The 27,642-nt window shown below is 41.9% G+C and overlaps 1 protein-coding gene across 1 annotated transcript in view; it reads left to right on the forward strand.

The window, feature by feature from the left end:
- Positions 1–27,642, forward strand: part of SLIT3 (slit guidance ligand 3) — a 478,838-nt gene that overhangs the window by 8,424 nt on the left and 442,772 nt on the right. Inside the window, exons 3-4 of the mRNA XM_084215502.1 lie at positions 12,786–12,857; positions 15,754–15,825. Coding sequence (XP_084071628.1) covers positions 12,786–12,857; positions 15,754–15,825 — 144 coding nt within the window. The remainder of the gene's footprint in view (positions 1–12,785; positions 12,858–15,753; positions 15,826–27,642) is intronic.

A 27,642-nucleotide genomic window follows, 5' to 3' on the forward strand; every position in this document is an offset into this window, starting at 1 on the left:
CAGCAGTGCTGGATTTGGGAATGAATTGGAATCAATGTTGGATTTGGGAATGAATTGGAATCAATGTTGGATTTGGGAATGAATTGGAATCAATGTTGGATTTGGGAATGAATTGGAATCAATGTTGGATTTGGGAATGAATTGGAATTAATGTTGGATTTGGGAATGAATTGGAATTAATGTTGGATTTGGGAGTTAATTAATGGCCCCTCTTCTGTGGCGTGGGGGCACAGGGGTGACATTGTGCTGTCTCTGCATCCCTGCAGTCACCCCCAGCACAGGACACAGGAGCTGCCTGCAGTTTCTCAGGAGGTTTTCTCTGCACCTTTGCTTCTGCAGAGACACAGATGGGTGATTCTGTTCCAGCCAGGGCTCCATGGAAGGGGAGGACAACTGCTCTGGAGGTCAATGGTTTGGAGATCAGTAACCCATTTTTAACCCTGTCAGCATGCCTGTAGAAAATGTGGGGAGGATGGTGCTGAATTCCACTTCTGATAGATTTATTCTTTTTTTCCTTCCATTCTGATGCTGTTTCTTGAGAGAAACAGACCTAGTTAAAAAAAAAAACAACCAAAACAATAACAACCCAAAACCCCCCAAAAATACCACCACCACCAAAAAAAAAAACCAAAAACAAAAAACCCCCCCAAACCAACAGTTTGTTTTACAAAGCTAAAAATTTACTGCAATTTTAATTCTATCCGTTAAAAATCCAGAGTGCAGGTTAGGCTGTGTTGGATTGGGGACCATGCCTGCTGTACTCACCAGTTCTGTTTCTTCTGCTTGTCTTCATCCCCTTGCTCTTTTTTCTTTGCAGAAAAATCCCTTGGGAAATCTGTGTTTGCACAGTGCCCAATGTGGAGGAATCTTGAGCTGTTGTAAGGGAGCTGCTAGGCATGATAACAGAAATGGTAATAAATTTCATATTAGTGGAGCTGAGGTTCTGATCTCCAAAATCACAGCACAATCGAGTGCAGCTTTTAATGTGTGTCTCTAAGCTTTGTTTCTAGAGCTGGGTTCTGTCAAGGTTGGCTGTTTCACAGTGGGGAGGGAGGCACAGAATGGAAGAGTGTGGAAATCAACTTCCTCCTGACATGTGTCAAAAGATAGGCATTTAACTCTTAGGAAGTTAACATTTTGATATTAGCAGAAGCAAGGTGCATGCTAATAGGGGGACTATTCCTGAATCCTTGGGCTTTTTTTTTTTTCCTGTTGGTCTTTTTCCTTTTCTCCTGTGGCAGGTAAGAATGTGGTAATTAACTGGTGCAGAATACAAGTGTTAATAGACTGTGAGCTGTTACTGGTGTACCTAACAAACAATCCTGAAAGTTTCAAGTTGATATGTGAGCTGTGAGCCTTCCTCACTTTCTCAGGCTGGAGTAAAACCAAGTGTTTTAAGGCAGTTTAGCAAAACTGTCCTGCTGAATTGTCATCTCTGCCATTCCCCCTGGGTGTGCACTGGGCAATATTGAGCATTTCTTAAAATATTTTAGCAACTTTTTAAGTTCTTGGTTGTCTGTCTGCCTAAGAGGGTTTTGGGTGTTAGCATTAAATGCAGTGTCATATGCCAAGCTAATGAAAAAAATTGACTTTACTTGGAGGAGTTTTTTCCACAATATGTCCCAAAATAGAAAATATTCCAATTCTCAACTTCTGTAATCTTCAAAGGAAGACTGAAGGTTTGTCCAAAAATGGAAGACTCTTCCTTAGAATTTTAGATTGTGTTCCTTGGGATGTGCTGTCTTATCCAAGGTGAAAGAACAAAGAAATCCTGCATTGTTACCCATTCCCTATGTATGAATGTAATTTAACTTTACATTAATGATTTTTCTGCTGTCCCAATAAGGAAACAGCAAACAGCAGTTTGCCCATCCTCTCTGGTTTAGGACAGAGTGTGTAGCATAAAAAGTTCACATAACAGATGTGACCAGAGGACATCCAGCCCATTACAGTAATCCTGCATTTGTATGTACTGCTTGTCCACAGCTATGGAGACAGCAATGTTTAATTCAAGCAGTTGTGTTGTTTAAATATGAGAAATTTCAGCAAGGAGAAGCTGAGTCCAGTTTGTGTCTTGTGCCTTCCTGTTTGTCCTCAAGCACGTTTTGCCCGGACTTTAGTGGGAACTGAACTTATGGATTTTGTCTTTTGTCTGTGTGATGGGTTTGTTTAGACTGGGGAGGCATTTATATTAGGAAGGTTTTTTTGAAATGCTGATTTTGGCAAAACCTGGATGAAACCTCTTTTCTTTAGGGGAGGGCAGCAGTGGTTGCAGCATCACTGAGCAATGTGGGAGCCTCTGGGTCACAAGCTTGTGTGAAATTGTTGTAGGGTGGTGAGGAGAGGCCCTGGCAGTCTCATCCTCTTGAAGTGGTGGAGCTGGTTAGAGGTGGGGTTGGGAGAACACAGCTGGGCACAGGAGAGAGCTCGCTGTGAGGCAATGGTGCATTTCTGAAATGCCTGGATAAATGCAGCAGGGAGGTCAGCTGGAGACCAGAAAAAAGAGGTGGGGAAAAAAGAAATGATGGAAGGGAAATTCTTGAGTGAAGAGAACTTGTTTTCCAGAAGTGGAAATAGATACTGAGAAATAAGGCCCTAAGGGAAAGGCTGGTTCTTCAGAGAGATGAAAACACATCTGGATATAAGTTTCTCAGATAAGAATGTGAAAGTGTAGGAAACAGCCCAATGATCCTTTGGAGCTTTGAGTTTTAATAGATAACATGTGAAAAGGCAGCAGAAGATAAGGAGCAATCAGAAGGGTTTTATGGATTTTTGGGGGTTTGTTTGGTGCTGGTTTTGGTTTTGTGTTCATTTTTTCTCTCTGGGAAGTTTTTTGGCTAATTGCTTATGAAGTTTTTTTAGAAGATGGAAATGGATTGTTCCCAGTTAATCCTAGTTAATGTTAATTTCATTTTATAGAATAGATAATTTCCAAGCTGGTTCTTCCATAGCTCTCATGCATGCAGCAGGGTCAGTACAAAGTGGTTTATAAGCACGAGGAGTTTCAGTAACTCGAAACATCAGATTTCCCTGCAAAGGCTTTAGGAAAACTTGAGTTTTGTGTTCATTTAGCAAACACTGTGAAATCACTTCAGCTTTACTGCAGCAAGTAAAAAACCAAAAGTGGGATGAGGGTATGGGGGACAAGGAAGGTGGGAATCCACTCAAGAGCGAAGAAAATTGCTTGTAAATTGGTTGCAACATCTGGTTGCTAACATCAAGTCAATACAACCCTTCCTTCAAAATTCATTTTACATATTAAAACTGTCCTACACGTTTTATTGCAACGTTTTGGCTTCCTCTGCTCCTCAGTGGCCTCTGCAGACATGTTACACTCGGTGTGCTGGTGCTAGGAATGAACAGAGTTGGTGAAACTGGATGCTTTTTACATTAAAAAACCAAAGCCCTGAACAGCAACAAAAAGAAAAACCCCAAACATAAACAGAGATCTCTCTTACCTTTCCAGGAAAAGATCTGGGAAGGGTTTCTAGTCTGTGCATGTCTGAAAGTGAGCAGGGTGATGAAATCAAGGCTTGGTTTTTATGCCAGGCTTCACTAAAATAATTTGTTTGTTCGTGGGATGTCTTTCCAAGTTATCAAGGATTTACAGCAGTGAGGAGCAGGTGTGAAATATTGTAAGTCTGAAATATCAGTTTGTCTGCATTAGTGGAGAGCACCCAAACACTGCAGTTCCTTCTCTGGGATCTGTTCAGTCACACACCCCACTGAAGTGAAATACAGAATTAAAGCAATGTGTGTTTGCTGAAGTCTGCAGCAATGCTTTTTGCCCAGATGAGTCCAGAAGTGTCAAACACTGAAGAACATCTCTGTTGATGTGTCTGATCTCTGCCTTTGTGGCACTCTGAGCTGTGGGACAGCACTGGGCTGTCTGGCCACCTGAAATCCCTGTAACCAGCTGGTCCTGCTGGACATGAGCAGAGAGCTCCAGTAGGAGTGGCTGAACAAGATCAAGAATGGAAAAGAAGTGAAGAAGTGACCTTTTGTATGTGCAGTAGGGGTTTAATTTTTAGTATGAATTAAAATGATGCTTGAGCTGTTCTGACACAGAACTGTGCCTGCTGCTCTTTATGATGTGCACATCCTGCCTCCTTCACATTAAACCATGTTTCTGCAGCAGCTCTATTTTAAAGTGTTTTCTTTTTTTTTTTTAATGCTTCCTATTTAAAGTTTTCTGCCATTCCCTGAGCTCCCCCTTAAACAAAAGACAGCAAGTACTTGTTTTACCTTTTCCTTTGCAGAAAATGTAGAATCATGCAATCACTAAGGTTGGAAGGGACTTTGTGAGTTCTCCTGGTTCAGCCTGTGCTCAAAGCAGAGCATGGAATTCACACAGAAAATGTGTTTGGGTCTTGAAAAGCAGAAATTGCCTCCTGTGGTATTTTCAGTGACTTTTCCAGTGCCAAACTGGGGCTGCTGCTGAGCAGCCTGCCCTTTGCCACTTTGTGCTTTTTAACCTTGTCAAGGCAGAGGTGACGTTTGCCCGTGTTGCGGGTGTCAGGGCGAGGCTCTGCCCCAGCAGCTGTGTCCTGTATTCCTGCAGGCTTGGCCAGCAGCTCTCAAGGGATGTTTGACTTCATCCTCTGCCCCTCCTGGCTGTTCCTCTCCTCCTGGACCCCAGAACGTGGGAGGCTGTGCTGGTGATGGCTCTGAGCACCTCAGTCTGCCACTGAGCCATCACATCTTGTTTATTGTTTTATTATTTTAGTCGAGGTGTTAGGGCATGGGTTGGACCTGATGATCTTGAAGGTCTCTTCCAACCCAGTCACTCTGAATTATTTCATAGCTAGGAGCTTTTCTTGGTGACCCTTGCCAGCTTGAGCTCCAGGTGAGCTCTGGCTTTGCTCAGAGCATCACTCGAGGTTTGGGCAGTGTCCCTGCACCCCTGGGTGCTGTTTGTCCTCTCCCTCCTGTGCTGGAGCTCCATCCCCAGGTGCCTCTTCAGCCCAGGTGTGCCCTGGCACTCGAGGAGGATGCAGCCTCACCTCTCTCATTCTTGCTGCAGTGTCTCTGTCTTTCAGCAGGGCACAGGTGACGCTGCCAGAGCAGGTCTGGAGCACATCAAGAGCAAGTTCAGACTCTGGGCACAGGGCTGAAGGACACAGGAGTGTAAAATGCTCTGTTCAACATGATGCTGTCAGCACAACAATTCCTTTCTGTGGGCAATGAAACCTGTGCACTCGAATTATTAGGCAGGAATTCCTGCAGGCTGAGACAAACATGTATTTCCTTGGAAGAAGCAGAATGCTTGAATTACTCAATCCATTATGCTGCTTTCTGTGGGCCTTGGTGTGACTTCCACTGCAGTCTGCTGTAGGGAATTCAGCCTGGAATTCAGCTGCACAAGTTGCAAAAAATGAAGGGTTTTTTTTTTCCTCCTGGATATTTCTTAATGTTTGTAGTTTGCCAAATATTTTTTTTTTCTTATTTTTATAAGGATGAGGGCAGAAGTGTGTTGTCTGCAAGCAGTTCCAGATCATTTGGACACTTAATGTGTGTTATTAACCAAGCACTGCTGTAATGGGTTTAAGAATGGACAGCTTATTCACAAAATTAGGGCACTTAACCTCCAAGGTCCGTTTTTCTCATTGTTCAGACAGAAAGAAAACAGTCTGACTCATACCTGAAAGCCCTCTCTAATCAGAACAGAGCATCTAACCTTTTTTGAATTAAAAGCTGTCGTGTAGGTGTGTTACAAAACTATGATGGACTGCAGCATGGGATTTGCACACTCCAACTATTGTGTGGCTGTTTAATTGCTATTTAAATTTTCCTGAGGACTGAAACTATCCAGGGTCACACACATGGCAGCAAAAATTCAGAAATGTTGAATAGTGAGTTGATTGTTACTCTTGTACAAGATGCCCACGTTGCTGGATCCCAGTGTTTCTGTGTGGATCTGTGCAGTTCTTGTTGCTGAAATTGTGCAGAACATTTGGAAAGCCCTGGTGGTTGTAGCAGGGCTTGGTTTTTTCTCTCAATATTTCTCCACCTGAGCCTTGTTCTTAGTGCAGAGCAGGGAAGGGGGTCTGCAGTCTGCAAGCTGCTGGTTGTAGTTTGCAGTAGGATCTCCCCTTAACCTCTCTTTAATTTAATTCAACACACCCAGGTGTGTCAGCCTCTGTTCAAATGTCACCAGACAGCTTCCTGAGAGTCTCTTTCCTGTCCTGAGAGCCTGCACTGACCCAGCCTTGCAGATGGGCTGCCAAAAACCCACAGGACAAGGCAGCAGTGAATTCTTCAGAATTCTCAGCCCCCTGTCTGTGGCTGAGGTGGAGTTTTGGGGCACAGTGGGGCTGCAGGAGACTTTGCTGCAAAGCATCTTCCTGCTCATGCAGTGCCCCCCCTGGGCTTGTTGCACCTCTCAGATGGAGGGCTTTGAATATTTTTCTTCTATTGAACCAAATGATGTGAAAGGTTCAGAGACTGCTAGTCTTTCTAGAGCTCAGTAGAAATAAAAATAAATTCTCCTGCTCCTTTGCAAAGTCAGCTGATTAGAAGAAAAAAGTAACAAGTCTTATAGAGGTGAAATGTACTATTTTTTAAAAAATGGAATTACCTCATCTCAATATGATTTTGAAGTTTTTGTCCTTCCTTAGAAGTGATGTTCATACTTGCCCATGTGATTTGGAAACTAGTGGAATTTGTGTATTTCATAAAACCCAGTCCCAGGAATTCATTTCCTGCATTGCAAAACTTGAGATGAAAATATGTTCAATCTGAAGATATGCAGATTGTGCTGCCAGAGGGCTTCAGGATAGTGTTATAATTGAGTAGTTTATCACAGTAACTTTGAAGTTCTTGGATTGAAAGCAAAAGAGAGAATTGCCAAGTGCTTTCTGTTGGGAATTATGGTCATTTAAGGTTAAGAGGCTGGTGGCAGTTCATAGCCATTAAAGAAAATTAGCTGCACAGCAGAAATCCTGGAAAATGGTTAAAATAATAAACCAGACACAGGGTGTGTGAAAGGCTGGAAAGGGCAGCCAGAATCTGCTCTGTGGGTGCGTTCACACATGGGAGTGCATTTTTGTCCCTTTCCTGGTCCTGGTTTTAGCATGATCCCAAACCAAGAATTAAAGCACTCCTAAAGAGGGGAGGCTTGACTGAGCCTCCAGGTTTTAGCTTTCTTAAAAATCAAGGTTTCCCTCATGGCTTTAAGTTTCTGGAGTGTCACAGATAGCTGGGTCAAGGGTGGGAAATGCATTGCTGTGGGAAATGCAGGTTTGATCCAGCTCAGGTGCTGTGTGCTACCTGGGGATGGGGAAAACAAAGCACAGGGGATGACTCAGCTTTGGGCTGACAAAGTCCTTTAGCAGTGGCACAGATAAAAACTTATTTCTCAGGAGTGAGGGCTGCTTCAGTTACTTGGAGTAATTGGGATAATGAAAAACATCAGCAGCTCCTCGGATCCAGGAATCTGGATTAATTCATTATCACTGGGATTTTGGCTCCCATGTTTTCAGTGTTGATGTGCCATTTGAAATGAACCCTTTGGAATGTGGTACAGATTAATCCCAGCAAAGGATGTGTGCTGTCACTTCACAACAGGTGCTCTTAAGTTTCTTGGGAAATTATTTTTCTTCTGTTCTTCATGAACATTTGGAAGCTGCATGGATTGTGTCCCAGGTGAGGTTTATTTTGATGGGAATTCTAGATGGTGTGTTGGATCCTGACCTGTTTTTAGGGAGAACAAGAGAGGTTTTTATTAGTTCTTAACTTTGTTCTGTGACACACAAATTTTATGCATTCCTTCTTGGAAAATACAAAAAAAATGAGGTGAAGAGAAATTCATCTTCCCTGTAGATTGTGGGGTGTTGGTTGAATTGAGATTCCTTTCAGAGTGTTGGGTTCTGGGCTGATTTGTTTGTCCCTGCTTTGAACTCGTGTGTGGTAACCACTTTGAAAACGTAGCAGGAACAGAAACTCAACTTTGTGTTTGAGGTTCTGTGACTAGAAATGAATATTTACCTTACTTAGGAAGCAGCTGGACAGGAAAGAATCCTAGTGCTGTTTAACTTGGGTAAGAGCTGTTTTTTGAAGTGTATGGCAGTTCATTTTTCCTTAAATACAGTTTCCCTCCTGCTCTTATTGAATTCTTTATTGATGTAAATGAAGAAATATCTGAGGACTGCAATTAAGTCTGGTGCTCCTTCTCCTCAGATGGCAGGTTATTTTTGTTTTCCATGGGTTTTCATTTTGTCCAATGTTGTCTTAGGTTAAAGACAAATAATATTAATTAGACAACAGATGTTTTTCAAAACACTGCCCATCTAGGACTTGTGTTTGTCACTGAAATGCAAAATCAGCTACTGCCGTGAAATTATTGGGCATCAAGGATCTTCAGTTTTGTTGTTAGGAATGTCACTGTTGGCCAAGTGGGCACCTGAGAATTCTCTGAAACAGTGGCAAATGTATTGTTTTTGAGCAGCTATTGATAATAAATGGCTTTAGCCAAATGCAACAACTGTGTTCCTTCTAGAAAAAGAACTAAATTGAAGCAATTTCTTTTCTGACCATAAGGTAACAGAATTAGGCCTGAAGTCTGGTAGTTTTACAGATCAGAAAAGAATACTGTTTTTTTTTTTTTTTTAAGCACAGGATAGAGCCTTGTCTCAAAGCAAGCATTTGCAATAAGAAATCAGAATGAGTGTTTTGTGTGCCCATGAGCTTGTGCAGTGCCCGTGTGTCAGAGGCTGCAGAGCCAAACCATGTCAGAGCTGTGGAGAGAGAACTGGGTTGTGCTTTAGGAAGAGTCTCCAATTTGGCTTCTCAATTAGAAGAGTAAGACTCTTCCAATTTGGCTGGAAAAGCACAACTGGGCAGCCAGAGCTCTGAAATGAGCAGCTGATTAAAGGACCCCAAACCCATAATCTTGAAGCTATTGAGGAATTAAGTTAGGGATTGACCTGGGTATGTTTAAGATTCACACCTGTGATGAGGGCCCAAAGTTTATTATCCAATTATCTTGGATATTATAATAGAGAGGGGGTTCAGATGGTAGCAGAATAACCTCTGACTACAATAGGAACTTGCTACAATCTAGCAGTGCTGCGTTGAATTTTTGCATCCTTGTATATAAAAGGATTTGAAGGTTGTATAAGGTATTTTATTTATACATGCCTCCTGAATTATTGAGCTGAAGATTGTGCAAGACTTCAGCATCTGATTGCTGTTGTTATTGGCCCTTCTGTAAGGGCTGCTCTGCTGGTTGTGGGGGTGATGGGGTGTCAGATCAGCCCTGACTCTGCACCAGGGAGGGCAGGGGGCTCCGGGCTGTCCGGGATGAGGGGCTGTGGCTGCCAAGGCTGGAGAAGCACAAAGTGTGAAGAGACAAGTGGATTTACTTCTCCAGGCATGAACTCCATCCAGTCCAAGGAAGAGGGTGGGGGCTGAGACAGCATCCGGATGTTTTGGAAGAGTTGAGTGGCTGAACAGAGTAATTATCAACTGAAATTTAAGTAATGTAGCAGAGGAAATCTGTGCACTCCTGGGAATGCTGGTGCTTCAAGACATTGAAAAGTCTGTCTTAAATTCACTTGATTGTCTTTAGAGAAGAATGAAAGATGAAGCAATTCAGAGGAATTATTGCAATGAAGCAGGATTTGCTCCAGTTGCTCCAAGCATCCCTGTTTGTAATAAGTGTGTATGTTGTGTGACTCAGTCTTCAGCATCTACAAAATATGTGTTGAATTAAATTGTTATTAGAACATAGCAGGGCATGTTTATGAGTAAAGCTCCCTTAATAGCTCATCTGAACTCACTTTCATGATGTCTTGTACCATTCTAGTCCAATTCATGTTTCTAGTCTCACTGAAATAATTCCGTTCACGTCTGTTTTCTTAAAGCTACCCCTGCAGCTGCATTGTTCTTAGCATGCTTGAGCCTACAAATTATGCTAAAATAAATTAATAAATTGGCAAGGCAGACCTAGTGTCAAGAGCTTTACCAAAGCTGGTAGAGATGTCATTTCTGATTTCTCTTTAATGGAGTGATAATCAACTTTGCTGCTGACATTCCAGAAGAGACCTGTAGTCCTTAATCAAATTTTCTTAGATGTTTTTAATTGATTAGACTATCTTATTTGAATGTGAAATGACCAAGAGTAGTAGCTGGTGCTGTGGGAGAGATAGATGTGTTGAGTAGGATTCAAGATCTGCTTGGCCTCACATATTACCCAAAATTCAGGAATTCTGCACAATAACAATATTACGTAGAATTATTTCATCTGGACATAGATATGTGTTGAAGTGAAATATAAACAAATTTGCCTGCATGGTATTATTTTCCTCATATCTTAGACCCAGATGATTTCTTTTCCAAGAAATCTGTTTGGTTCCAAGAGTCCTTTTGAACACTGATGTGTTTGAAAGCCAACCAAGATTACATGTTAAGGTTTAGCTCTTTGTAGTTGAAACCCACTAGCGAGCCCATAATCAGCTGCCAAACTTTATAAAGGAAACATAAAATATTATGTTGCCCACAAATACCAGCTGTAAACCACTAATGTCTGCATTAGTTCAGTAACTTCAGAGTCACAAATTTTAATGGACTAATGGGGTAACCTGTGGCAATCTGCTGCTTTGCAGCAGCATTAGATCTGCTGTGAACAGGAGGAGGAAATTTTACATAGTTCATCACAGTTTTAGTCTGTTTTTCTTCAAATGGCAGATAAGCCTTGAGGCAGAGCACGCTGGAAAAAGCAAATGTTCAGAAGGTAAACACTGTTTTTAAAACAGACAGAGGCTGTAGTTACGGGTTGAGCAGAGTAAAATTCATGGGGAATGTTTCTCTTGAGGTTGGGGCATGGTGCAAGTAATTGGAATAAGAGAAATGGAAGCCTTTCACTTAGACACTAAACTCTGTAAGTGATTAATAGGATGATTGATATTGTGTATACAGGACAGCCTGTGCCAATCTGCAGGAGCAGGGGAAAAAGCGATCTCGAGATATGTGTTGATCAAGGAATGCTGGAGTCGTTCAGAACAGAGAGCTGCAGATCTCCCCAGGGGAAGAATGCTGAGTGTTCCTGGGGAACTGTGCTCGTGTGTGGGACTGCTGTCTCAGACTGGGTGTGGTGGAGAGGTTGCTGTGTGGATGGCAGGAGTGGTGGTTCAGCATGCATGGAAGCCAAGTAAAGCTGTGCTGGGATCAAGTCTTACCAAAATACACAGAAAAAGGGCCATGGACACTGTATTGCTCCATGTCCCTTGGCTGGCTCCTCTCTGCCTTGGGGGATTCCAACCAGCTTAATGCTGTGTTTTGCTAGAGCTTCTCTGAGATAAAGGGAAAGCTTGTGGTGGAATGCCATGAAAAGCAGATGGGGAGCAACGTGCAAGTCAAACACCGGCTATTTACGCGTTGCTTACTGCAGACGTAATTCTTTCCAGCGTTTCTTGCAATCAGCTCACTGGCACACCAGTGAGCAGTTAATGATGCACCAGGGTAGAAGAACTGAACTCAGAACAGAAGAGGAAATTAGGCTGGAAAATCTGAAAGATGTAGGCAGTGATTCAAAGGTATTCTTGGGGAAAAGCATGAGTGAATGGAGAGGATAAAGACAAATGGAAGAGAATGGCTGGTACAGGCAGTGAAAGTGCCCTGTACAGGCTTGGTGGTTTCTTTTCTTCAGTGAACCTTCTAAAATACAGCTGACATAATCCAAGTAGGGGTACAGGCTGTCTTATTCATATAGCTGAAACACAGGGACCTTTTCCCCCCTCATTTCCTTATCTTTATCCTTACTTTCCATCTGTGCTTTCCTGACAGGATAATGTTTCTTGAGTTGTAGAAATGTCTTGTGCTAAGATGCATGAACTAAGGCTTATAGTTTGTGAAATCTGTTTATAATCCATTTTATGACTTAAGGATTTTATTAGTATTATTTTGATGTCTGTCAATAACCATTAGAAGTAGATTCCAGTATTCTTAAACACTTATTTCTGTGCTCTAGTGCATTACATACTGCTCTAATCCAGCTAAGGTCTTACTTGTATGTTAGACTCATAGAAAGATTGATGTCAAATGTTGGAAAAAGTTATGCCAAAAATATTATATGTTTTGTGTCTACGTGCCATATTTTTGATGGCATGAAGATGAGAAAGGAAGAGCAGCTGTTTGTCTTGTCTCTGTTGGTCTAGGTCAGGGAGAACAGTGTGGACAGGACTGAAAACCATGAAATATCTACAGCCAAGTAACAGGACGTGCTCAGCTGGCAGGACTTCAGGGGGTCATGGCAAGGGCAGGTCTAGAGGGGAGAAAATGCCAGGCCAGGTCCTGTGGCACCAGGGAGTGTTCAGTCAGCTGGGCAGGAGCACAGGAGGAGTCACTGAAATCAGTTTCCCTCTTTTCATGCTCTGTGTGGCCAAGGTTTCTGCGGCAGGTTGGACTCACTTGGGTTTAGAATAATAATTTTGGGGCCCTGTACACTTATTTCAGCTGTTTTGTACTGATTGGGTCTTGGGCATGCACAGCCTGTTACAGAATTGTAGTCTGAGGGGGAAGGAAGCACATAGTGAGCACTGACACTAGAACTAAAAATGGGAGAAACACATTTTTAGGAGAAACTTCATCTGTGAGAACAACATAGAGGAGGAGGAGGCAAAATGCATCGGGATTGATGACTTGCTATTTGAGATTTTGATGCTTTTAATGTTTGTTTGTACAGTTTGAGCAGCTGGTGGGTGCTCCAGTGATGCAGATACTTTCTGCTAATGGAATTTTGGGTGTCAGTTATGGTGTCTGAATGCTGCTTTTTTTTTCCTCTGCAGGGATCTAGAAAAAAATAACATCACAAGAATTACAAAGACAGACTTCACGGGGCTGAAGAATCTTCGTGTCTTGTGAGTACAGCACAAACTTGTCTGGTCTTAATGAGACTATCTTAGGATTAATGTGACTATCTTAGGATTTCCTTAATTCCAGGGATCCAATTCTAGTAATTTTGGCACATTATTCAGTTGTTGGTATTCTTTCAAGCCAGGCAACCTGAACAGTTTGCCATGTGAAGCAATGAATTTTAGTTCTATACTAAAGTGACTGCAGTTTCAGAGCTATTCAGTTGTTGCTTACTAGCTTTGAATAAGTCATGTGCTAAAGATTTTGGTCTGCTTTGCAATCACCCAGGCATAATTCACTTACATTGAGACAATAGCAAACAGGACTTTCAGCATTTGGCCACTGTAAGGTGCAGTCCCATTAACAGCATTTTGCATGGTATTAAGCAGAAGTTGATCAAGAATAGCTATAGAACTTGGACACAAGGAGACTGGTGAGGTTTTTGGTAAAACATACAGTCGTAAATACCAAGATTTCAGATGGTGCTGTCTCAGGAGCTCAGTATCTGTCAAGAGCTTAACCTACAGATGGGCCTTGAACATCAGGATGTAGACTTTGTCCTTCCTGGGTTCCTGTTTTCTCTGCATGAGCCTCAAACAGCACTGCTGAGTTAGTGAGGAGAAGTTTTCCTCTGGATGTCCTCTAAAGCAAACCCCTAAAGCTGCAACCAAAGAACTGTTAGAGTTCTTTAGTGATAATTAAAGTAATATTTAAGTCCTGCTAAGGAAAAGGTGAGTCTTTGCTCCTGCTACCTTAACACTTATGAACAAGTTGTCAAATACTGAGGGAACACCTCAAATCTATGGGAAGACTTTTCATTCTTGTGGTGTTGCTCTCATCTCTAGCAGAGCAGTTATTTAGATTTCCTTGGCTCCCATCCCAGCTGTCAATACCATTTTGAGAGTCTTATTAAAATACATGTTCTATACTATATTAATGCCAATAGTTGTTTCAGTTTGGTTGGGTTTGCAGTGTGTCAGACATTGCCTAATGCTGCTGCAGTCTTTTATGCCTTCAGGAATAACCAAAATGTACAAGTGCCATCTTTAGAGCTTTTTGGTGCTTTTGTCCTGTGTTCATTCCAGGTTTGTGTAACTCATTTGCTCAGACTTTGAGTAGTGTGGTGTCTGCCACAGAAGTCACTAGAACAGAGCATCCTTCAGGTTTTCCTTTATTTTCTTTGGTTTCTCTTACAGTCTCTTCATAATTCTGTTACTAAACCCCTGTTTTTCCTTTTTTCCTCCCTGCCCTGTTTGCTGGGGGGTACAGAGGGAATAGAGAAATCTGCAGCCTGTCCCAGTGTTCCTAGGAAGGTGCATAATTCTGTTTGCACACATCAGAATAAGGACCAGGAGCAAGTCACCTGGAAACTCAGCTCTGTACAGCAGGAAAAACCCCTCCAGTGTCAAGCAAACAGCACACATTCAAAATAACCCTTTGTGCACCTTCTCCTTTCATCCCCTCCAGCTTCATCCCTTTCTATTTCCTCACACAGTTTTCCTCCCTGTCCTTTAAGCACCATGACTCCCTCGTTCATGTGCTGGAGTTTTGCAGTTGGATATTTTCACCTCCTTGGTGTTACCTGTGCAATCCTCTCTTGCTGTTTGCACCCTCAGCTCCTGTCCAGTGCAGAGCTCTGAGCATCCTCAGAGGGTTGAGGGCAGAGGAGTTGCTGTGGAACAGGCAGGAATAGTGGTTTTCCCTGAGTGCAGACTGTTCAGAGGTGTTTACACAGAATGCTCAGTGTGACAGTGATCACGGGGTCCCAGGATGAGGGAAGAGATGAGAAAGTTGACTCCATGTTCAGAAGGCTTGGTTTATTATTTTATGATATATATTATATTAAAAATTATACTGAGACAATAGAAGGAAGGATTTCATCAGAAGGCTGGCTAAGAATGAATAACAAAGGCTCAGACTGACTGAAACAGTCTGGACAGCTGGACTGTGATTGGCCATTAATTAGAAACAACCACACGAGACCAATCACAGATCCACCTGTTGCATTCCACAGCAGCAGACAATCATTGTTCACATTTTGTTTTTGAGGCTTTTCAGCTTCTCAGGAGGAAAAATCCTAAAGAAAGGATTTTTCATAAAATATCCTGGCTACATATTTAGTGCTGTCACAGAAGCAGGGATGGGTGTGTGCTGGAGGAAGGGAAAAGGTCACCTCAGATGGGACTGTTGGAATCTCTCTCCCTTGGCTTCCCCTTCACCCATCAGGAGCATCTCTGCTGTGGCAGAAGTTTTGGCATTTCTGAATGGCAGCATCCCCTGCAAATCAGAGAGAAGTCAGTTTCCTTGGCTTGTGGCTTGTCCCAGTGGTGGTGTCAGGTGGGGAGAAAAGCAGGGTCAGCCCCAGGGGGAGCTGGACCTGTCCCAGGTGGTTTTACACCCTGGTGTGCAGTGGGGCTGGGTCACAGCTGCTGTTCCTGGAGGTGGAACCCCTTGGGAGCACTTTCAGGGGATTTGCTCCAGAGCAAGGCTGAAATCAGTGCAGGGCAGGGTCTGGACTGACATTGCCATGGAGTGGGTTCCTGTTGTGGGCTGTGCAATTCAGTTATCTCAATTCTGGCACACAAACATCCCAGAAAGGTGAGGAATGTCCCAGGGGTGTAACCACCAGCCTCCAGAGCAGCGCCTTTCTGAGCAAAACGTGGTTACAGGGGTTTAGGAATAAAAATATTTACCAAATGTGGAGGTCAGGGGGAAAATTTGGAATCAATTTCCTGTTAGTGACCAAGAGAAACAGTGCTCCTCTGCCCTGATGATTTTAATAATCTCCAATTAAAACTGGTATTGATACTTAAGTGGGAAGCATTTTGGTAATGTTTGAAGAGAAGTGGGGATGCTTTTCTATTTTGTTAAAATGAACCGGTGTTTCTGGAATTTTTGCAGACATTTGGAAGAAAATCAGATCAGTGTGATAGAACGTGGAGCTTTTCAGGATCTGAAACAACTTGAAAGGCTGTAAGTATCTGTATTTATACCTATGGAAAAGCTGCACATTTTCTACCTCACTCTTAATGGTCATCCATAACATATAATGATAATAGAATTAACTTTCTTTAAGAAAGAGAGAGATGAGTACCTGATTAAATTAAAATATGCTCTTAAAGACAGCTGAATTTACATTACATGATAGCTAATACTTGAAATTAAATGTAGAGTGACTGCCAAGAAAATAGAACTGGAAGTGAAATAACATTACCAGAAGGATATTATTTGGGCAAGTCTTAAAATTGGTATGTGGGGGAAGGATTTTTTAAAATAATAATTTCATATTATTATATATTTTTGTATTTTACATATGTCTGTGCTGATGGAAATTTAAATTTTCTCCTTTGAGAACCGCAGTATTTCTAAAACTGCCTTTATATTTAGCTTTCTGATTTGCTTAATTTCCTCTGAAGTAGCATAATGCCAGTGATTGCAGTGGATTCCAGGGTATCAAGGAAGACTTAGTGGAGGATGGATTGTAGATTTCCTCTGCTTTTCTAGCAATTAAGTTAATTTCTTTTCTTTTTTGGAGAAGGTGAATATAAGATGTCTCTTAATCTAGAATCAGTTTATTGGAAACTCCTGGCCCTGCAGGAGTATAAATTTAATATTTAAAAAGGACAAAGTTAATTCTGCACCCAATTGCTGCTCTTAGCTGGGTGTGCTCCTTTTCATCATCATTAATTCTGTTTATGGTAAGAGCAGAACAAAATCTCTGTAGAACTGAAATACCTTGGAGAATTGCTCTTTGTTAGAGGTAGGTGACCAGAACAATATCCCAAGCTGGTTTGGAATGCAGGCTTTTTATGCTTGGTTGGTAACTGTTATCTGCAGGCATTTCTTGTAGGACTTGTTATTTTCCCACTGATATTTTCTAAAGCAGCTTTCAAGAGTTAAGTGCCCACCAGCAATTACTCAAGAGAAGTCTGGAGTATTGAGCTAATGCTGTACTAAAGCTGTTTCAGATGATCTCAGGATTAGATTTGCATTTGAGTTGTTTAATGAGTATGCTGAACATTTAAAATTAATTTACCCAGTACTTTTGTCATGAATCAGAAAGCTCCATCTATGGCAATAAGGGAGATGAGTTTTAAATTCTAACAGATTTGCACCTGTATGCAAATAAAAAATACTTTCAGGTGCAATGTTTTGCCATAGCTGATTTATTTCAGAAAAAAAAAAAACAAACATGAAACCAAACCCCAGCTTAATTTTCTAAAATTAAGCATAGCCTGACATTGTAGAAGAGTTTTTTCACATTATATATCATCATGAAGAGTCAGTGTTCTAACTACCAAGTCGTAGTTTTGAGCTCATTTTATATACATGTGTATACATATATAAATAAATCTTTCTCACACCTATATTTAGATAAAGATTCCTGTAGTTTTCTCACACCTATATTTAGATAAAGGTTCAGGTAGTTAAATTTTGAAGGAGTTTTGTAAAACTTCTAGGAGGAAGGCTGGCTCTTGGTAGCCAGAAACAAAACTCGAGTGTCATCTGTGTGTTTCTGCAGAGCCTGCTCTGCCAGCAAATGAGAACAATATAAAATGTGAAAGCAGAAGGCAGGAAATATGATACCTTTAATAGTGTCTCTTTAAGTCTGTGATGTTTGAAAGTCTCAGCTTTTTTCCTTTTTTTTTTTCTTCCCTGTACGAACTCTTAACTTGGCCTGTTCACCATACTGCATCTCTGCTTTTCTTTTAGGATTGCCTGTCATTAAAATATTTCCTAAATTAATGTAGTATGAAAGGGAGGTCTGGAAACTTGCAAATTTTTGGTATTTTAGCTTAAATCATTTTTAGGACAAAACTATAAATCTGGGTTTTTTGCTATGAGTAGGCTTTGGAGGGTGGACTGTGGAAAGTTTGGCGTCACTCACAAAGGCTAAATTGCAACATTTTAGGTAATATTAAAGCTATTTTATTAAGTATTGTCAAACATTGCAAAATGTTAATGAAGAAAGTATGTTGGTTGCATTTAAAAAAAAACCTGGCTTTTTTCCATTTAATTTCTTTCAAATAACAAATAAAAATCACTTACATTGCTTCAATTTTTGGAATAATGTTCTTTTTTGATCTATTGAAGTGGATGCAAAAGTAATCATTACTTATTTTTAAATAAAGCAGCTGTACTGGGTCAAACTTTAAAGAACAGGAGTAATTTCTGTTCCTGGCAGAATACCACATATAAAGGTTTTCATTCAAAGTAACAGGGGAAGTATGTTCCAATCCTCTCCTTGTGGTAAACTTCCAAAGGGCTGAGGCTCAGGTGAATTTTAGAGCTCATTTTATTTTCACTTGTTTGGGCATTGAAGCACTTCCATCCTTATTATCTGAGCAAATCAGCAAAATTTTGTTTGACGTGTCCTGTAAAGTAAACTTGAAATAAAATGTCTTTAGAGCTGGTACCCACTGCTGCCATGGGGGTGGTCCTCCAGTTATTTGGATTTACTCTGATTTTTTTTTTTTTTGGTGGGACATTAATGCTTTAAATGCAAGTGAAAGAGGATATTATCAGAATTGAATATTGGCTCAGTAAAATCAGGCCATATCAGTTGAAGAAAGAATATCATGTATATCATGCAAGGTGTCTTGAATTGAAAGCTAGCACGAAGCTGAGAAGTGAAGCATTGTGGAAGGGGAAGGTAGAAACCACTTCTTTTTTTTTGGCATGTTTGTACTCAGCACTTGGAAAATGAAGGACTCCAGCCCAAAAATCAGTGTGAGTTCTGTTGAATCCTAAGATCCAGAATCCTGAGAAAAACCAGTGGTACTCACCACAGTGGAAAAGCCCAAACATTTCCAGTGCTTTTATTGCAGCAAGGCTGTAGAGCTTTATTCCAGAACACCAAGATCAGTGGTGAGGTAGCTGACCCCTGTTTTGGATTTCACCATTTCACCTTTACGCTTTGCTATTAACGCGGTGTAGGATTTTTAGATAAATGATGAAATCTCACGTGCCAGGAGGATCAAGAGGCGAATTGGTGGGCCTGAGAGATGAGCTGACATCTCTTCCAGAGCCAGATGTATGTCACACGTTGCTGTGAAAAATGAGGCAGGATATAAGACACCAACAGATCCTGACTTTTCCACGGCCAACTGCCAGAAATTGTCACGTAGCTCTGTAATCTTCAAAAGAATGGACTTTGGCTGATGGCTGCTTCTTTCTACTCAAATTAGTGTCTTTAGCAAGCATAAAAGATCTCAACATCTGAAAACACTAAAACTGTGTTTTTGTTGTTTAGAGGAGGGGGGAAAAATGTATAAGCGTGGCCAAATCAAATCTTCTCAAAGTTGGGGAAAAATAATTAGCTCTAAGAAAACAGCAAAAAGCTAGAATCCAGATTTTTAACCCTGGTATGGTTTTGGTTGGGTGTGTGTGAAGACACAGGTCAAAATGGAAATTAGGTTTGATTTTTAGCTGCAGTGATGCTACTGTGCATTGAGTCTTTGTAAGCAGCTTCCCAAAAGCTTGATTGAGGTATTAAAGTGGATTTATTTGGCACGGTGTACTGTAAAATTGCTGTTAGTGACCAGAGATGCTGAGGAAAAGAATAAATTGTTATGTGGTGCTTCACAATCTGGGTTTCATAAATTGAGATTGGACATGCTTTAAATAAATCATGCAATACAAAAAGCATCTTCCACAATTACCATGCTGAGTGGAGAGGTTGGTAGGTGCTTCAGAGTAGCTGGGAAAGAAATGAAAGCTTTGGGCAGCTCTTTGCTGCTGTAAACAAAGGCAATCCTTGGCAGCACGGAGCAGAGCCTGGTGTTTACACAGGGTTGTGCAGTTTGGGTGTTCCTGCTGGAGCTGCATGCACTACACGTTTCAGAGGCCACAAGGAGCTGTGAAGATGTCACACAGGTCAAATTTAACCTTTCAGAAAAAGATTGCTTCTTGTTTTCAGTCCCCATTTTTCCTGTGGCACGGTGGGTAACACATCCCCTTGGAAATCCGTGCTCATGAAATGCTCATCTGGAAATGCAGGAGAACAGAGTCACCCTAAAGGGGATTTAGAGCTGTGACTGGGTATTTGGTTGGTTTTCTCAATTGTGTGTTTCCCTCTTGCTGCTCCAGCCACCACAGGTGGGTTGGTTTGGTACCAGGGGTGCTGCCAGCCTGCCCAGGGGCTGCTGGAGGTGTCTCTGCACACTGCAGTGATGGATTGCTCTGCTTTCCCCCCAAAGACAGCAGCATCTCCCTGGCTCCTGAGGAACTGGGTGTGGGATATGTCAAATCCTGAGCTGCCCTTCCCTGCTGGGCAGGATTGCTGCTGCAGGAGCTGCCTTCACGGGGGACAAGCAGCCCTGTGGTGTCTGATCCCAGCTCACAGCCTGGCTGTCACTGGTGCCATCTTTTGTAAGTCAGGGAAAGCTGTTCCCATCAGAGACCACTTGGAACTGAACCACTCCTTGTGGGAGCTGGCAAAGAATGAGCAGCACTGAAATTCAGGTTGTGGTACCTGGAGGTGTGTTCTGGTCCCCTGGTTGGAAGGATGGATTAGCTCTTAGCTCTTGTGCTGCCTGCAGCTGTGAGCTAAGCACTGCAGAGCTCTTTCTTGCATTGGCTGATGCCTGCAAATTTAATTAATATTTATTGGTTAATATTGAATTAATATTGTTGATAACTTTTTTATCCACATCCTCTTAGAAATTATTCCAGTCATTAAAAAAAAAATAGTCCTGTAACCAATATCTGACAAAGCAATCTCTGACCTTGCATTTTCAAGCCAATTTAGCACTGCTCCTCACATGAGTGTCTGTGTGACTGTTTACCTTGTGGGAAGTCCAGCATGAGGAGCCAGAATGTTTTGGGTGGGAGTATCTGACAGGGTGTTACTGCTTTTATTCCTGGATGCTGGTGGGACACTCATGGAGCACTTGGTGCTGCAGAATTTTTACAGGATTGAGTCCATTCCCTTCGTTTTTACTCTCAAGTCTGGGGTTTGTTCAGGGCTTCCCTTTCAGACAGCATCTCTGAAAAAATACATGGTAATGGTAAATTCATGAATTTGTTTTGAGAGACTAATTGTTTTAACTTGCATGGGTAGAGTCTGACTATTTTGTTCAAGAATTGTGTTGATTTGGAGTGTGACCCTGCAGTTTCCAGGGGCTGTAATGCACTTTTTACTGCTTAAGGGTGGGCCGTGTCATCATCACTGCTTCATCTGCTGTTTTCTGACCCTGGCTGCAATAGAGCAGCAGCTTTCCATGCTCAGGAGTTCCTTCCTTAGTTATTCCCAGAATTTCCCAGTTTGACCCTGCTCTGGAGGGAGGTTGGTGGTGTCTGATCCCCTGGATCCCCTCTCAGCTGTTCCCTGGGGGTGTTCACAGACCCTTCCTGCAGAGTGCACAAATCAGACTCTCCAAAGGTGCCTCCCCTGGGTACACCAAACCCCAGGTGGGGAGGGTGGGAGGCTGGCAGAGGTGGAGAGGAGGGGGATCCATCCTTGCCCTGTGTGCAGCTGCACACACCATACAAATGGGATGTGGAGCTGGCTGGGCTGGAAGTCAGCCCCAGAAATGGAGATCTGCTGATTTTTTTACCCTGTTGCAAGAAACTGAACTGCCTCTCTTTTCCAAATCTAATTCTGCCCCTGCTGAACCAGCTGACCACCTCTTAAGTCTCAGGGATGTGCTGTCCTTTCCATAGAGAGGGCCGAGGTGCTTTGGCAATCCCAAATCAAATTTGAAAATAAATCATGCTTTATCATGCCTGGAGCAGAGGAATTTAATCTTCTCCCAGCTGCCCTTCACCCCTGCAGGAGCTCACACTGGGTGTCTGACTTTAGAGGAAGTCACCAGTAAGGAATTCCTGTTTCTTCTAAGACTTTGCTTAACAAAACCCAGGCAAAATCAGCAGCTTCCCCGAGGAATGTGCATTGCAACAAGAAGATAAAATGATAAATACCAATTTTACTCATGAGATATGATGGAAACTGCTATGCAGGATGCAGATGGTGGATTGCTGAGCTGTGTGGTTGGTATTTTACCTTTAGAATCACTCAGGACAAAACCAGGAGTGAGGACAGAGTTGCTCTGGTGGATCTACATGGGCGAATGTGTGGCTGCAAATAAAAGGATAAAATAGCAAAATAGATATTGGCAGATGGGATGTGAGTGGTGCACTTGAGTCAGCTGGGGGAGGAGTGCAGGTATTGCATCCAGTCTCACCTGGGCTGGAGCTGACAGCTCACCTTGGCTGATTCTTGGAAGGAAGGAGGAAGCTCGTTAATTGACTGCTGCTTTTGATTCAGCATGATGTGCTGCTCTTGGCTCAAACAGCCAAAAGAAATGTTCCCAGGATATGGCTCACATGCTTCCCTTATCTGTCAATACTGTGCACTGCCTGCTCTGGAAGATTTCACTGAGATGTATTTTTCTTGCACTGTTTAAGTGCCAGTAATTGAGAGAAATGTCAGTCCATTGTGTGAGTGATGGATCAGATAGGGTCAGGAATGATTATTGTTCTTTTTTGTTTAAAGGAGCTCTTTTTTTTTTTTTTTTTTTTTTTTTTGCTGTTCCCTCACTTCAGACATGCAATCAATATAAAACTGGGGCAGGAGGGGGATTTGCAGCTATTAGTACAAAAAGTCATTTTTTTTCTGCAAGGGAATGTTGCAAGATGTCTGCTACATACATTTCCATATAGAGTCAAGATTCTCTCAACACCTCAGGATGGGACAAAATACTTGAGTAAGGGCTGGTTCATCCCAATTCATATGGGGAATAAAGTCTTCTATCATTTATATTAATTTTTCAGAAGAAAGTGTTCCCTTATTTTGGCTGTAGTGATCAGGAGTGATAATTTTCCACGTACTGTGAGCAGTAAATGCACATCCCAAAATGAAGCACACTTAAAGCTTTAAGAGTGTCTTAACATTTTTATAATCTGAAATACGTGGATTTCCCTTTGAATTTTGTTGATTTCATATCTGTAGCCACCAGTTTTGTCAGGAATTATACCTAGCAACTCTGAATTTTCTTCAAAAGATCTACCACAGGGCTGAGGTAACTAGAATCTTGAAACTAGAGAATTCATGTTATTTTTTTAGAAAAAAACCAAAAATTTGATTTTTTTCTTTTTACTTAAATTCTAATAATATGAATTTCTTCATGGTTAAGACTGAATATTGTGTAATATAAACGTGCACCAGAATAACCAAGTAGCCTGTATTCACACAGAGACACTTCTGTAATGTCCATGGCTCACTATCTCAAGATTAATTAGTGTTTACCTTCTCCTGCCAATAGGGGCTTGCAGGTAGAACTTGTTTATTTTTTGGGAGACACAGTGGTTCAAGTGTAAGTATAGATCACTAGTGGAGTATGACTGTGGTGAAACAAAAAAAAAAAAAAAAAGCTTGAAATGACTTCTAGAAGCCAAACTTGGGTCATTTTCAGATGCCCCAGTCTGTGTTTTGCTCGTACAGAAACCACTGTCCTGTTCAGTGCCTTAATAAAGCTGGCTGTGCTTCTGTTCTGAGTGTTTCAGTAGTTTAAACCACCATGTGAAAAGGTCAGCTGATTTTCAGAAGCATCACTGGGAACATGACTTAGAGAAGAGTAAGGAAAAGCTGAAACATGAAATAAATAAATTTGGGGCTTTTTTTAGAGATAAGCTTGGTCCTTCTGTGGGTGCTTGGAAAGGAGCAGTGCTCAGCTGTGCTCTGGGCAGGGAGGCACCTCACATGAGAGGCACCTGTGGCTTGCATCTTGATGTTGGGGTTTGTTTCCTTATATTAAAGCTCATAACTTTAGTTTTTATTGAAATTAATCAAGCATTACTGCAAGCATTGAAATATCTTTTTGAAATACCTGTCCTTTCTGCACAGGTGAGCTGCTGTTCTGCAGAGGTTATGTGCTTGAAAACATTTTGTATTTCTTAGCTAAAAATTGCCTTTTCTTATGACCTTGTTGAAATTACAGCAAGCTGTCAATTTGCCAGAAAACAAATCCTGCATTTGCTGCACTTGGTGGCTGAGGACTGAAAAAGTGGGTGCAGGTGAATTGAGGAAATCCATCCCCCAGTCAGCCTGGCAGAACTTGCTCCATGTGTGCCAGCTGTGGGATGATGTGGGTTCCTGCACCCCAGAGCCTGAAATTGGAATTGTGCTCGATGGCAGGGCACAGGCATTCTGAAATGGTAAAAATTTCATCCTCCTGCTATTGATGAGTGCCTCGCAAGGGGTAGGCTTGTCCACACAGTCTGGAGGTAAAATGGAAAAAAAAAGGTAAAAAAGGAACCAGAGAACCTTGACCAGCTTTGTGCAATACCTGCTGCTTTGGGTTTCTACTGGACCTTCTTTATTTAGCAAGACAAAAATAACCCCAAACCAACACAACCAAAAAAACACACCAAAATAACACCACCACCAAAAAAATGTTAAGCTTGTGTTAGTTATGAGTTCAAAGATAAATCCCTGCCACTCTTTCTTGCCCATGGGTTTTGTCCAAGATCCCTATTTCTGTGTTTATTGTCGTGGGACTCTTGTGAAATAAGTGTTAAAATGGCACAGTAGCTGTCACTTCCTCACCCTCTGGGGGCTATTCAGTGAATGAAATCATTTTAGGAAACCACTTCTTTGAACATGTGGGGAGGTGATGTTTTCCAGTAGGGTAAGTGCAGTTGGATAAATGATAGTCCCTATTCCTGTATTTGTGTCCTGTGGGCTCCTAGAGGGCACTAATACCATCAGATTTGGTGGCTTGCTCTGTCTGTAGCACATAATTACACAGTTACACATTCCTCAGCCTCTGCTGGACAGCCAAACTCTTGGTTATGGTTGGTCCAAGAGCAAACCTTTTATTTCTTTTGCAAACATTATTAAAAAAAAAAATTAAAAATTGGCCCCTCTTTTCCAAGGGAAGCCATTAGCAGCTCTGTCAATAGGCCAGCACAGGAGGAGTCCAAAGACAGGAAAAGTTGAGGGGAGGCTGAGGGCAGGAGCAGGATGCAAGGCTTCAGTGAGAGGGTTTGGTTTGCATTAGTACCTCTGAGCAGGGCCACAAAACAACCGGGTTTACTTTAACAACATGAAAATAAATGAACCTGATTTCATCAAAAAACGTTTTTGTAATAGGTCACTGACCCACGAGAGCTCGTGGAAAAACAAATTTGGGTCTCATTTATGCGGACAAGAGGTTCTGTAACCGCAGGATTCTTGACTTCCTGAAGCAGGGGTGACAGAGCCAGGGGGATGAGGACACTTCCACTGCCCTGAGCCACAACTCACTGGGAAAAGCTGATCAGCACTGGACATTGCATCACAGCTCTTAAACATTATCCTTTGCTCTGCCTTGTTTGTTTGGTTTTTAGCAGGTTTTTTTATACTTGGTGAAGATTTATGGGGGTATTTGTTTAAGCAAAACACTTCAGGATTAAGCAGTCGTTTCTTCCAGATCTGTAGGAAATGCTTAAGTGTCTGTGTGACTGTTGGGTAAGAACTGCTGCATCAGTGGGCTGGAATTATTTGGGTGAACTTTATTTAGCTTAAATAATTTCATCAAAAGGGTTTTGCTTCTTTGAGCTTCCTCATATTAGAAGGATTATGCTGCTTGCTGTCCCAGAAATACCATAAGTGTTGGCTGAATTTCATGCTGTGGAGCACAGCAATCCTTAAATAATCCTGCTCCTGAGTGAAACACGATGAATTCAAAGCACTTAACCTCCTTTTGTTCTTGGAGAATACATGAATATGAAGGTCCTGAAGTCTCTCTGCCATGGAGCAGATCAGTGCAGGGTTGGCTTTGCTTTTTTTGTGGCACAATTCCATTTTGGCCGTGTCTGTTGAGCTGGAGCTCCCCTCAAGCTGCACCTTCCTTCCACATGGAACAGAACAAACCAGTCCATGTTGGCTAGAATTAGCTTCATGTCAGTGTCGTGCTCTCAGTTCCTTGGAGATAATCTCTGGATCTTTCTGCTTCTGTCAAGGTGTTCTAGCATGAGGTTCCCAAAAAAAGGAGAGGATTTTAGGGTTCATGCAGGTGTTGTGGATGTTCCATGGACATTTTCATACTCATATTTGGTGACTCTGAATGGAATAGATGTCAGGGATACAGGAGGGAAATGGGAGCTGCTGGATGCTGAAACACCTCAAACTGCTGAGCCCTGCATTTGAAAACCTTCTGGGAGAGCAGAAGTGGATCAGAGGAATTATCCCAGAAACTGGGAGCTCTCAGCTTTTAGGCAAGGTGGATTTTGTGCCTGATCACCTTTGTGGCTTCCTCAGGAGATGCTGTGCCAGGTAATTCCCCTGCTGGCAGAGCAGCTGGGAACTGGTTCTGTTTGCTCTGTTTGAGCAGGGCAATGCCTCATTGGTTTTGGCTTTTTGGTTGTCACCTTGGACTCAAGTGTGCTCTTTGTGCCACTCCATCATTTCCTCACTCCGTTCCATTGGCTTGGGAGGATGGAGCCCTTTTAAGAATCCAGTTTGAGATGATCCTGCAAGTTTTCCTTTTTCCCTGGTTCTTCTTGGCACAGATCCCTGGGAGAAGGAGCACCACAGTGCCCTGAGCATTCCTTACTATATATGGGTGGTGTGGGGAGCAGGGCTGCTGTTGTGCTATTCAGACAGGAGCAGGGTTCTGTTCCTTCTGCTAGAAATGACAATAAGAGTTGTACTTAGAAGTTTTCCTCCTAATTGTTCACAGCAATTTCCAACTTCTAGAAATAATACAAACTTTTAAGGCTTGACAGCAGGGCCAGCATGGCTTGGAGAGGTGAATGCTAAAACTTATTTTTTCCTTTCTTCATAGGCTTTCAGCCCTGACCTGGAGAGGTTACTCACTGGGGTTAAAAAACAGTTTAGTCATGTCTATGTTAGTCTGTCTTTACAAAAATTGATGAAATATTAAAAGTTATGGGCATTTAGGGGTACTCCAGCAGATTGTTTCTTGGATTATGTTCCTGTTCTTTTCACAATAGTCAGTGGAGTAATGAAAAAGGAACCTTGTTTCTGTCATTCTATTATGTTTTGGAGTTACAGTGTGAGTTCCTATTTTTTTTCTGATTTGAAATAGGAGAACTTTCTAAAAGCTTTTTAGAAACTGAGAAGCAGCTTCAGCAGAGACCATCTCTGCTTGAGGGTTTGTGGGTCAAGCCTTTTTGGCTTCTTTGAATGATAGTTGAAAAGAATTGTTAATTTCTGGACATTAAAGTCTTCTGCAGGCAGGTATAAGCTACAATAGTGCATGTTTGTAGCTCAGTAGTTGTGTAAACTTGCTGCTGTGTTCAGAGACTGGGCATACACTCTGCTTGCCTCTTCTGGATGTAAAGATTTTCCTGCTCTGACACTTAGAGTCTTTATTCTCATTTTCCCTTTGGTTGGTACTGAGGATTGTGTCCATTTCTGTACCACTTTAGGGCATTGATTGCAGTTTTTGATGATCACAAGAATGCAATTAGGATGTTTTTGTCTTTTCACGTTGGCTTTGGGAAAAGTTGAAATTCAAACCTGTTCCTCCTGCTTCCCTTGCCAGTGTTGGTAGTTTGCTCCTAGCCAGGAACTGTCTGTGTAGTTCTGTCCTCCATCCTAATCTCAGATTTTTTCATATAAGGAGATACTTAATAAAAAAAAAAAGGATTCTAATATTGAAAGCTATGAAGTGTTGCAGAGCCCCAGTTCCTGTGCTGCTGAAATGCACAGACATGTACTCTGCACTTCTGAGAGAGGGGAGGTAATCTTTTTCAGTCTAATGAGAAGTTGGTAATAAAGGTTATTACTTGTGACAGCTTTGAAAATGTGAACCAGGACCACCCAGCCTGCTAAGTTTGTAA

Source organism: Fringilla coelebs, assembly GCF_963513975.1.
Source record: "Fringilla coelebs genome assembly, chromosome: 15".
In the NCBI taxonomy this organism is placed as follows: domain Eukaryota; kingdom Metazoa; phylum Chordata; class Aves; order Passeriformes; family Fringillidae; genus Fringilla; species Fringilla coelebs.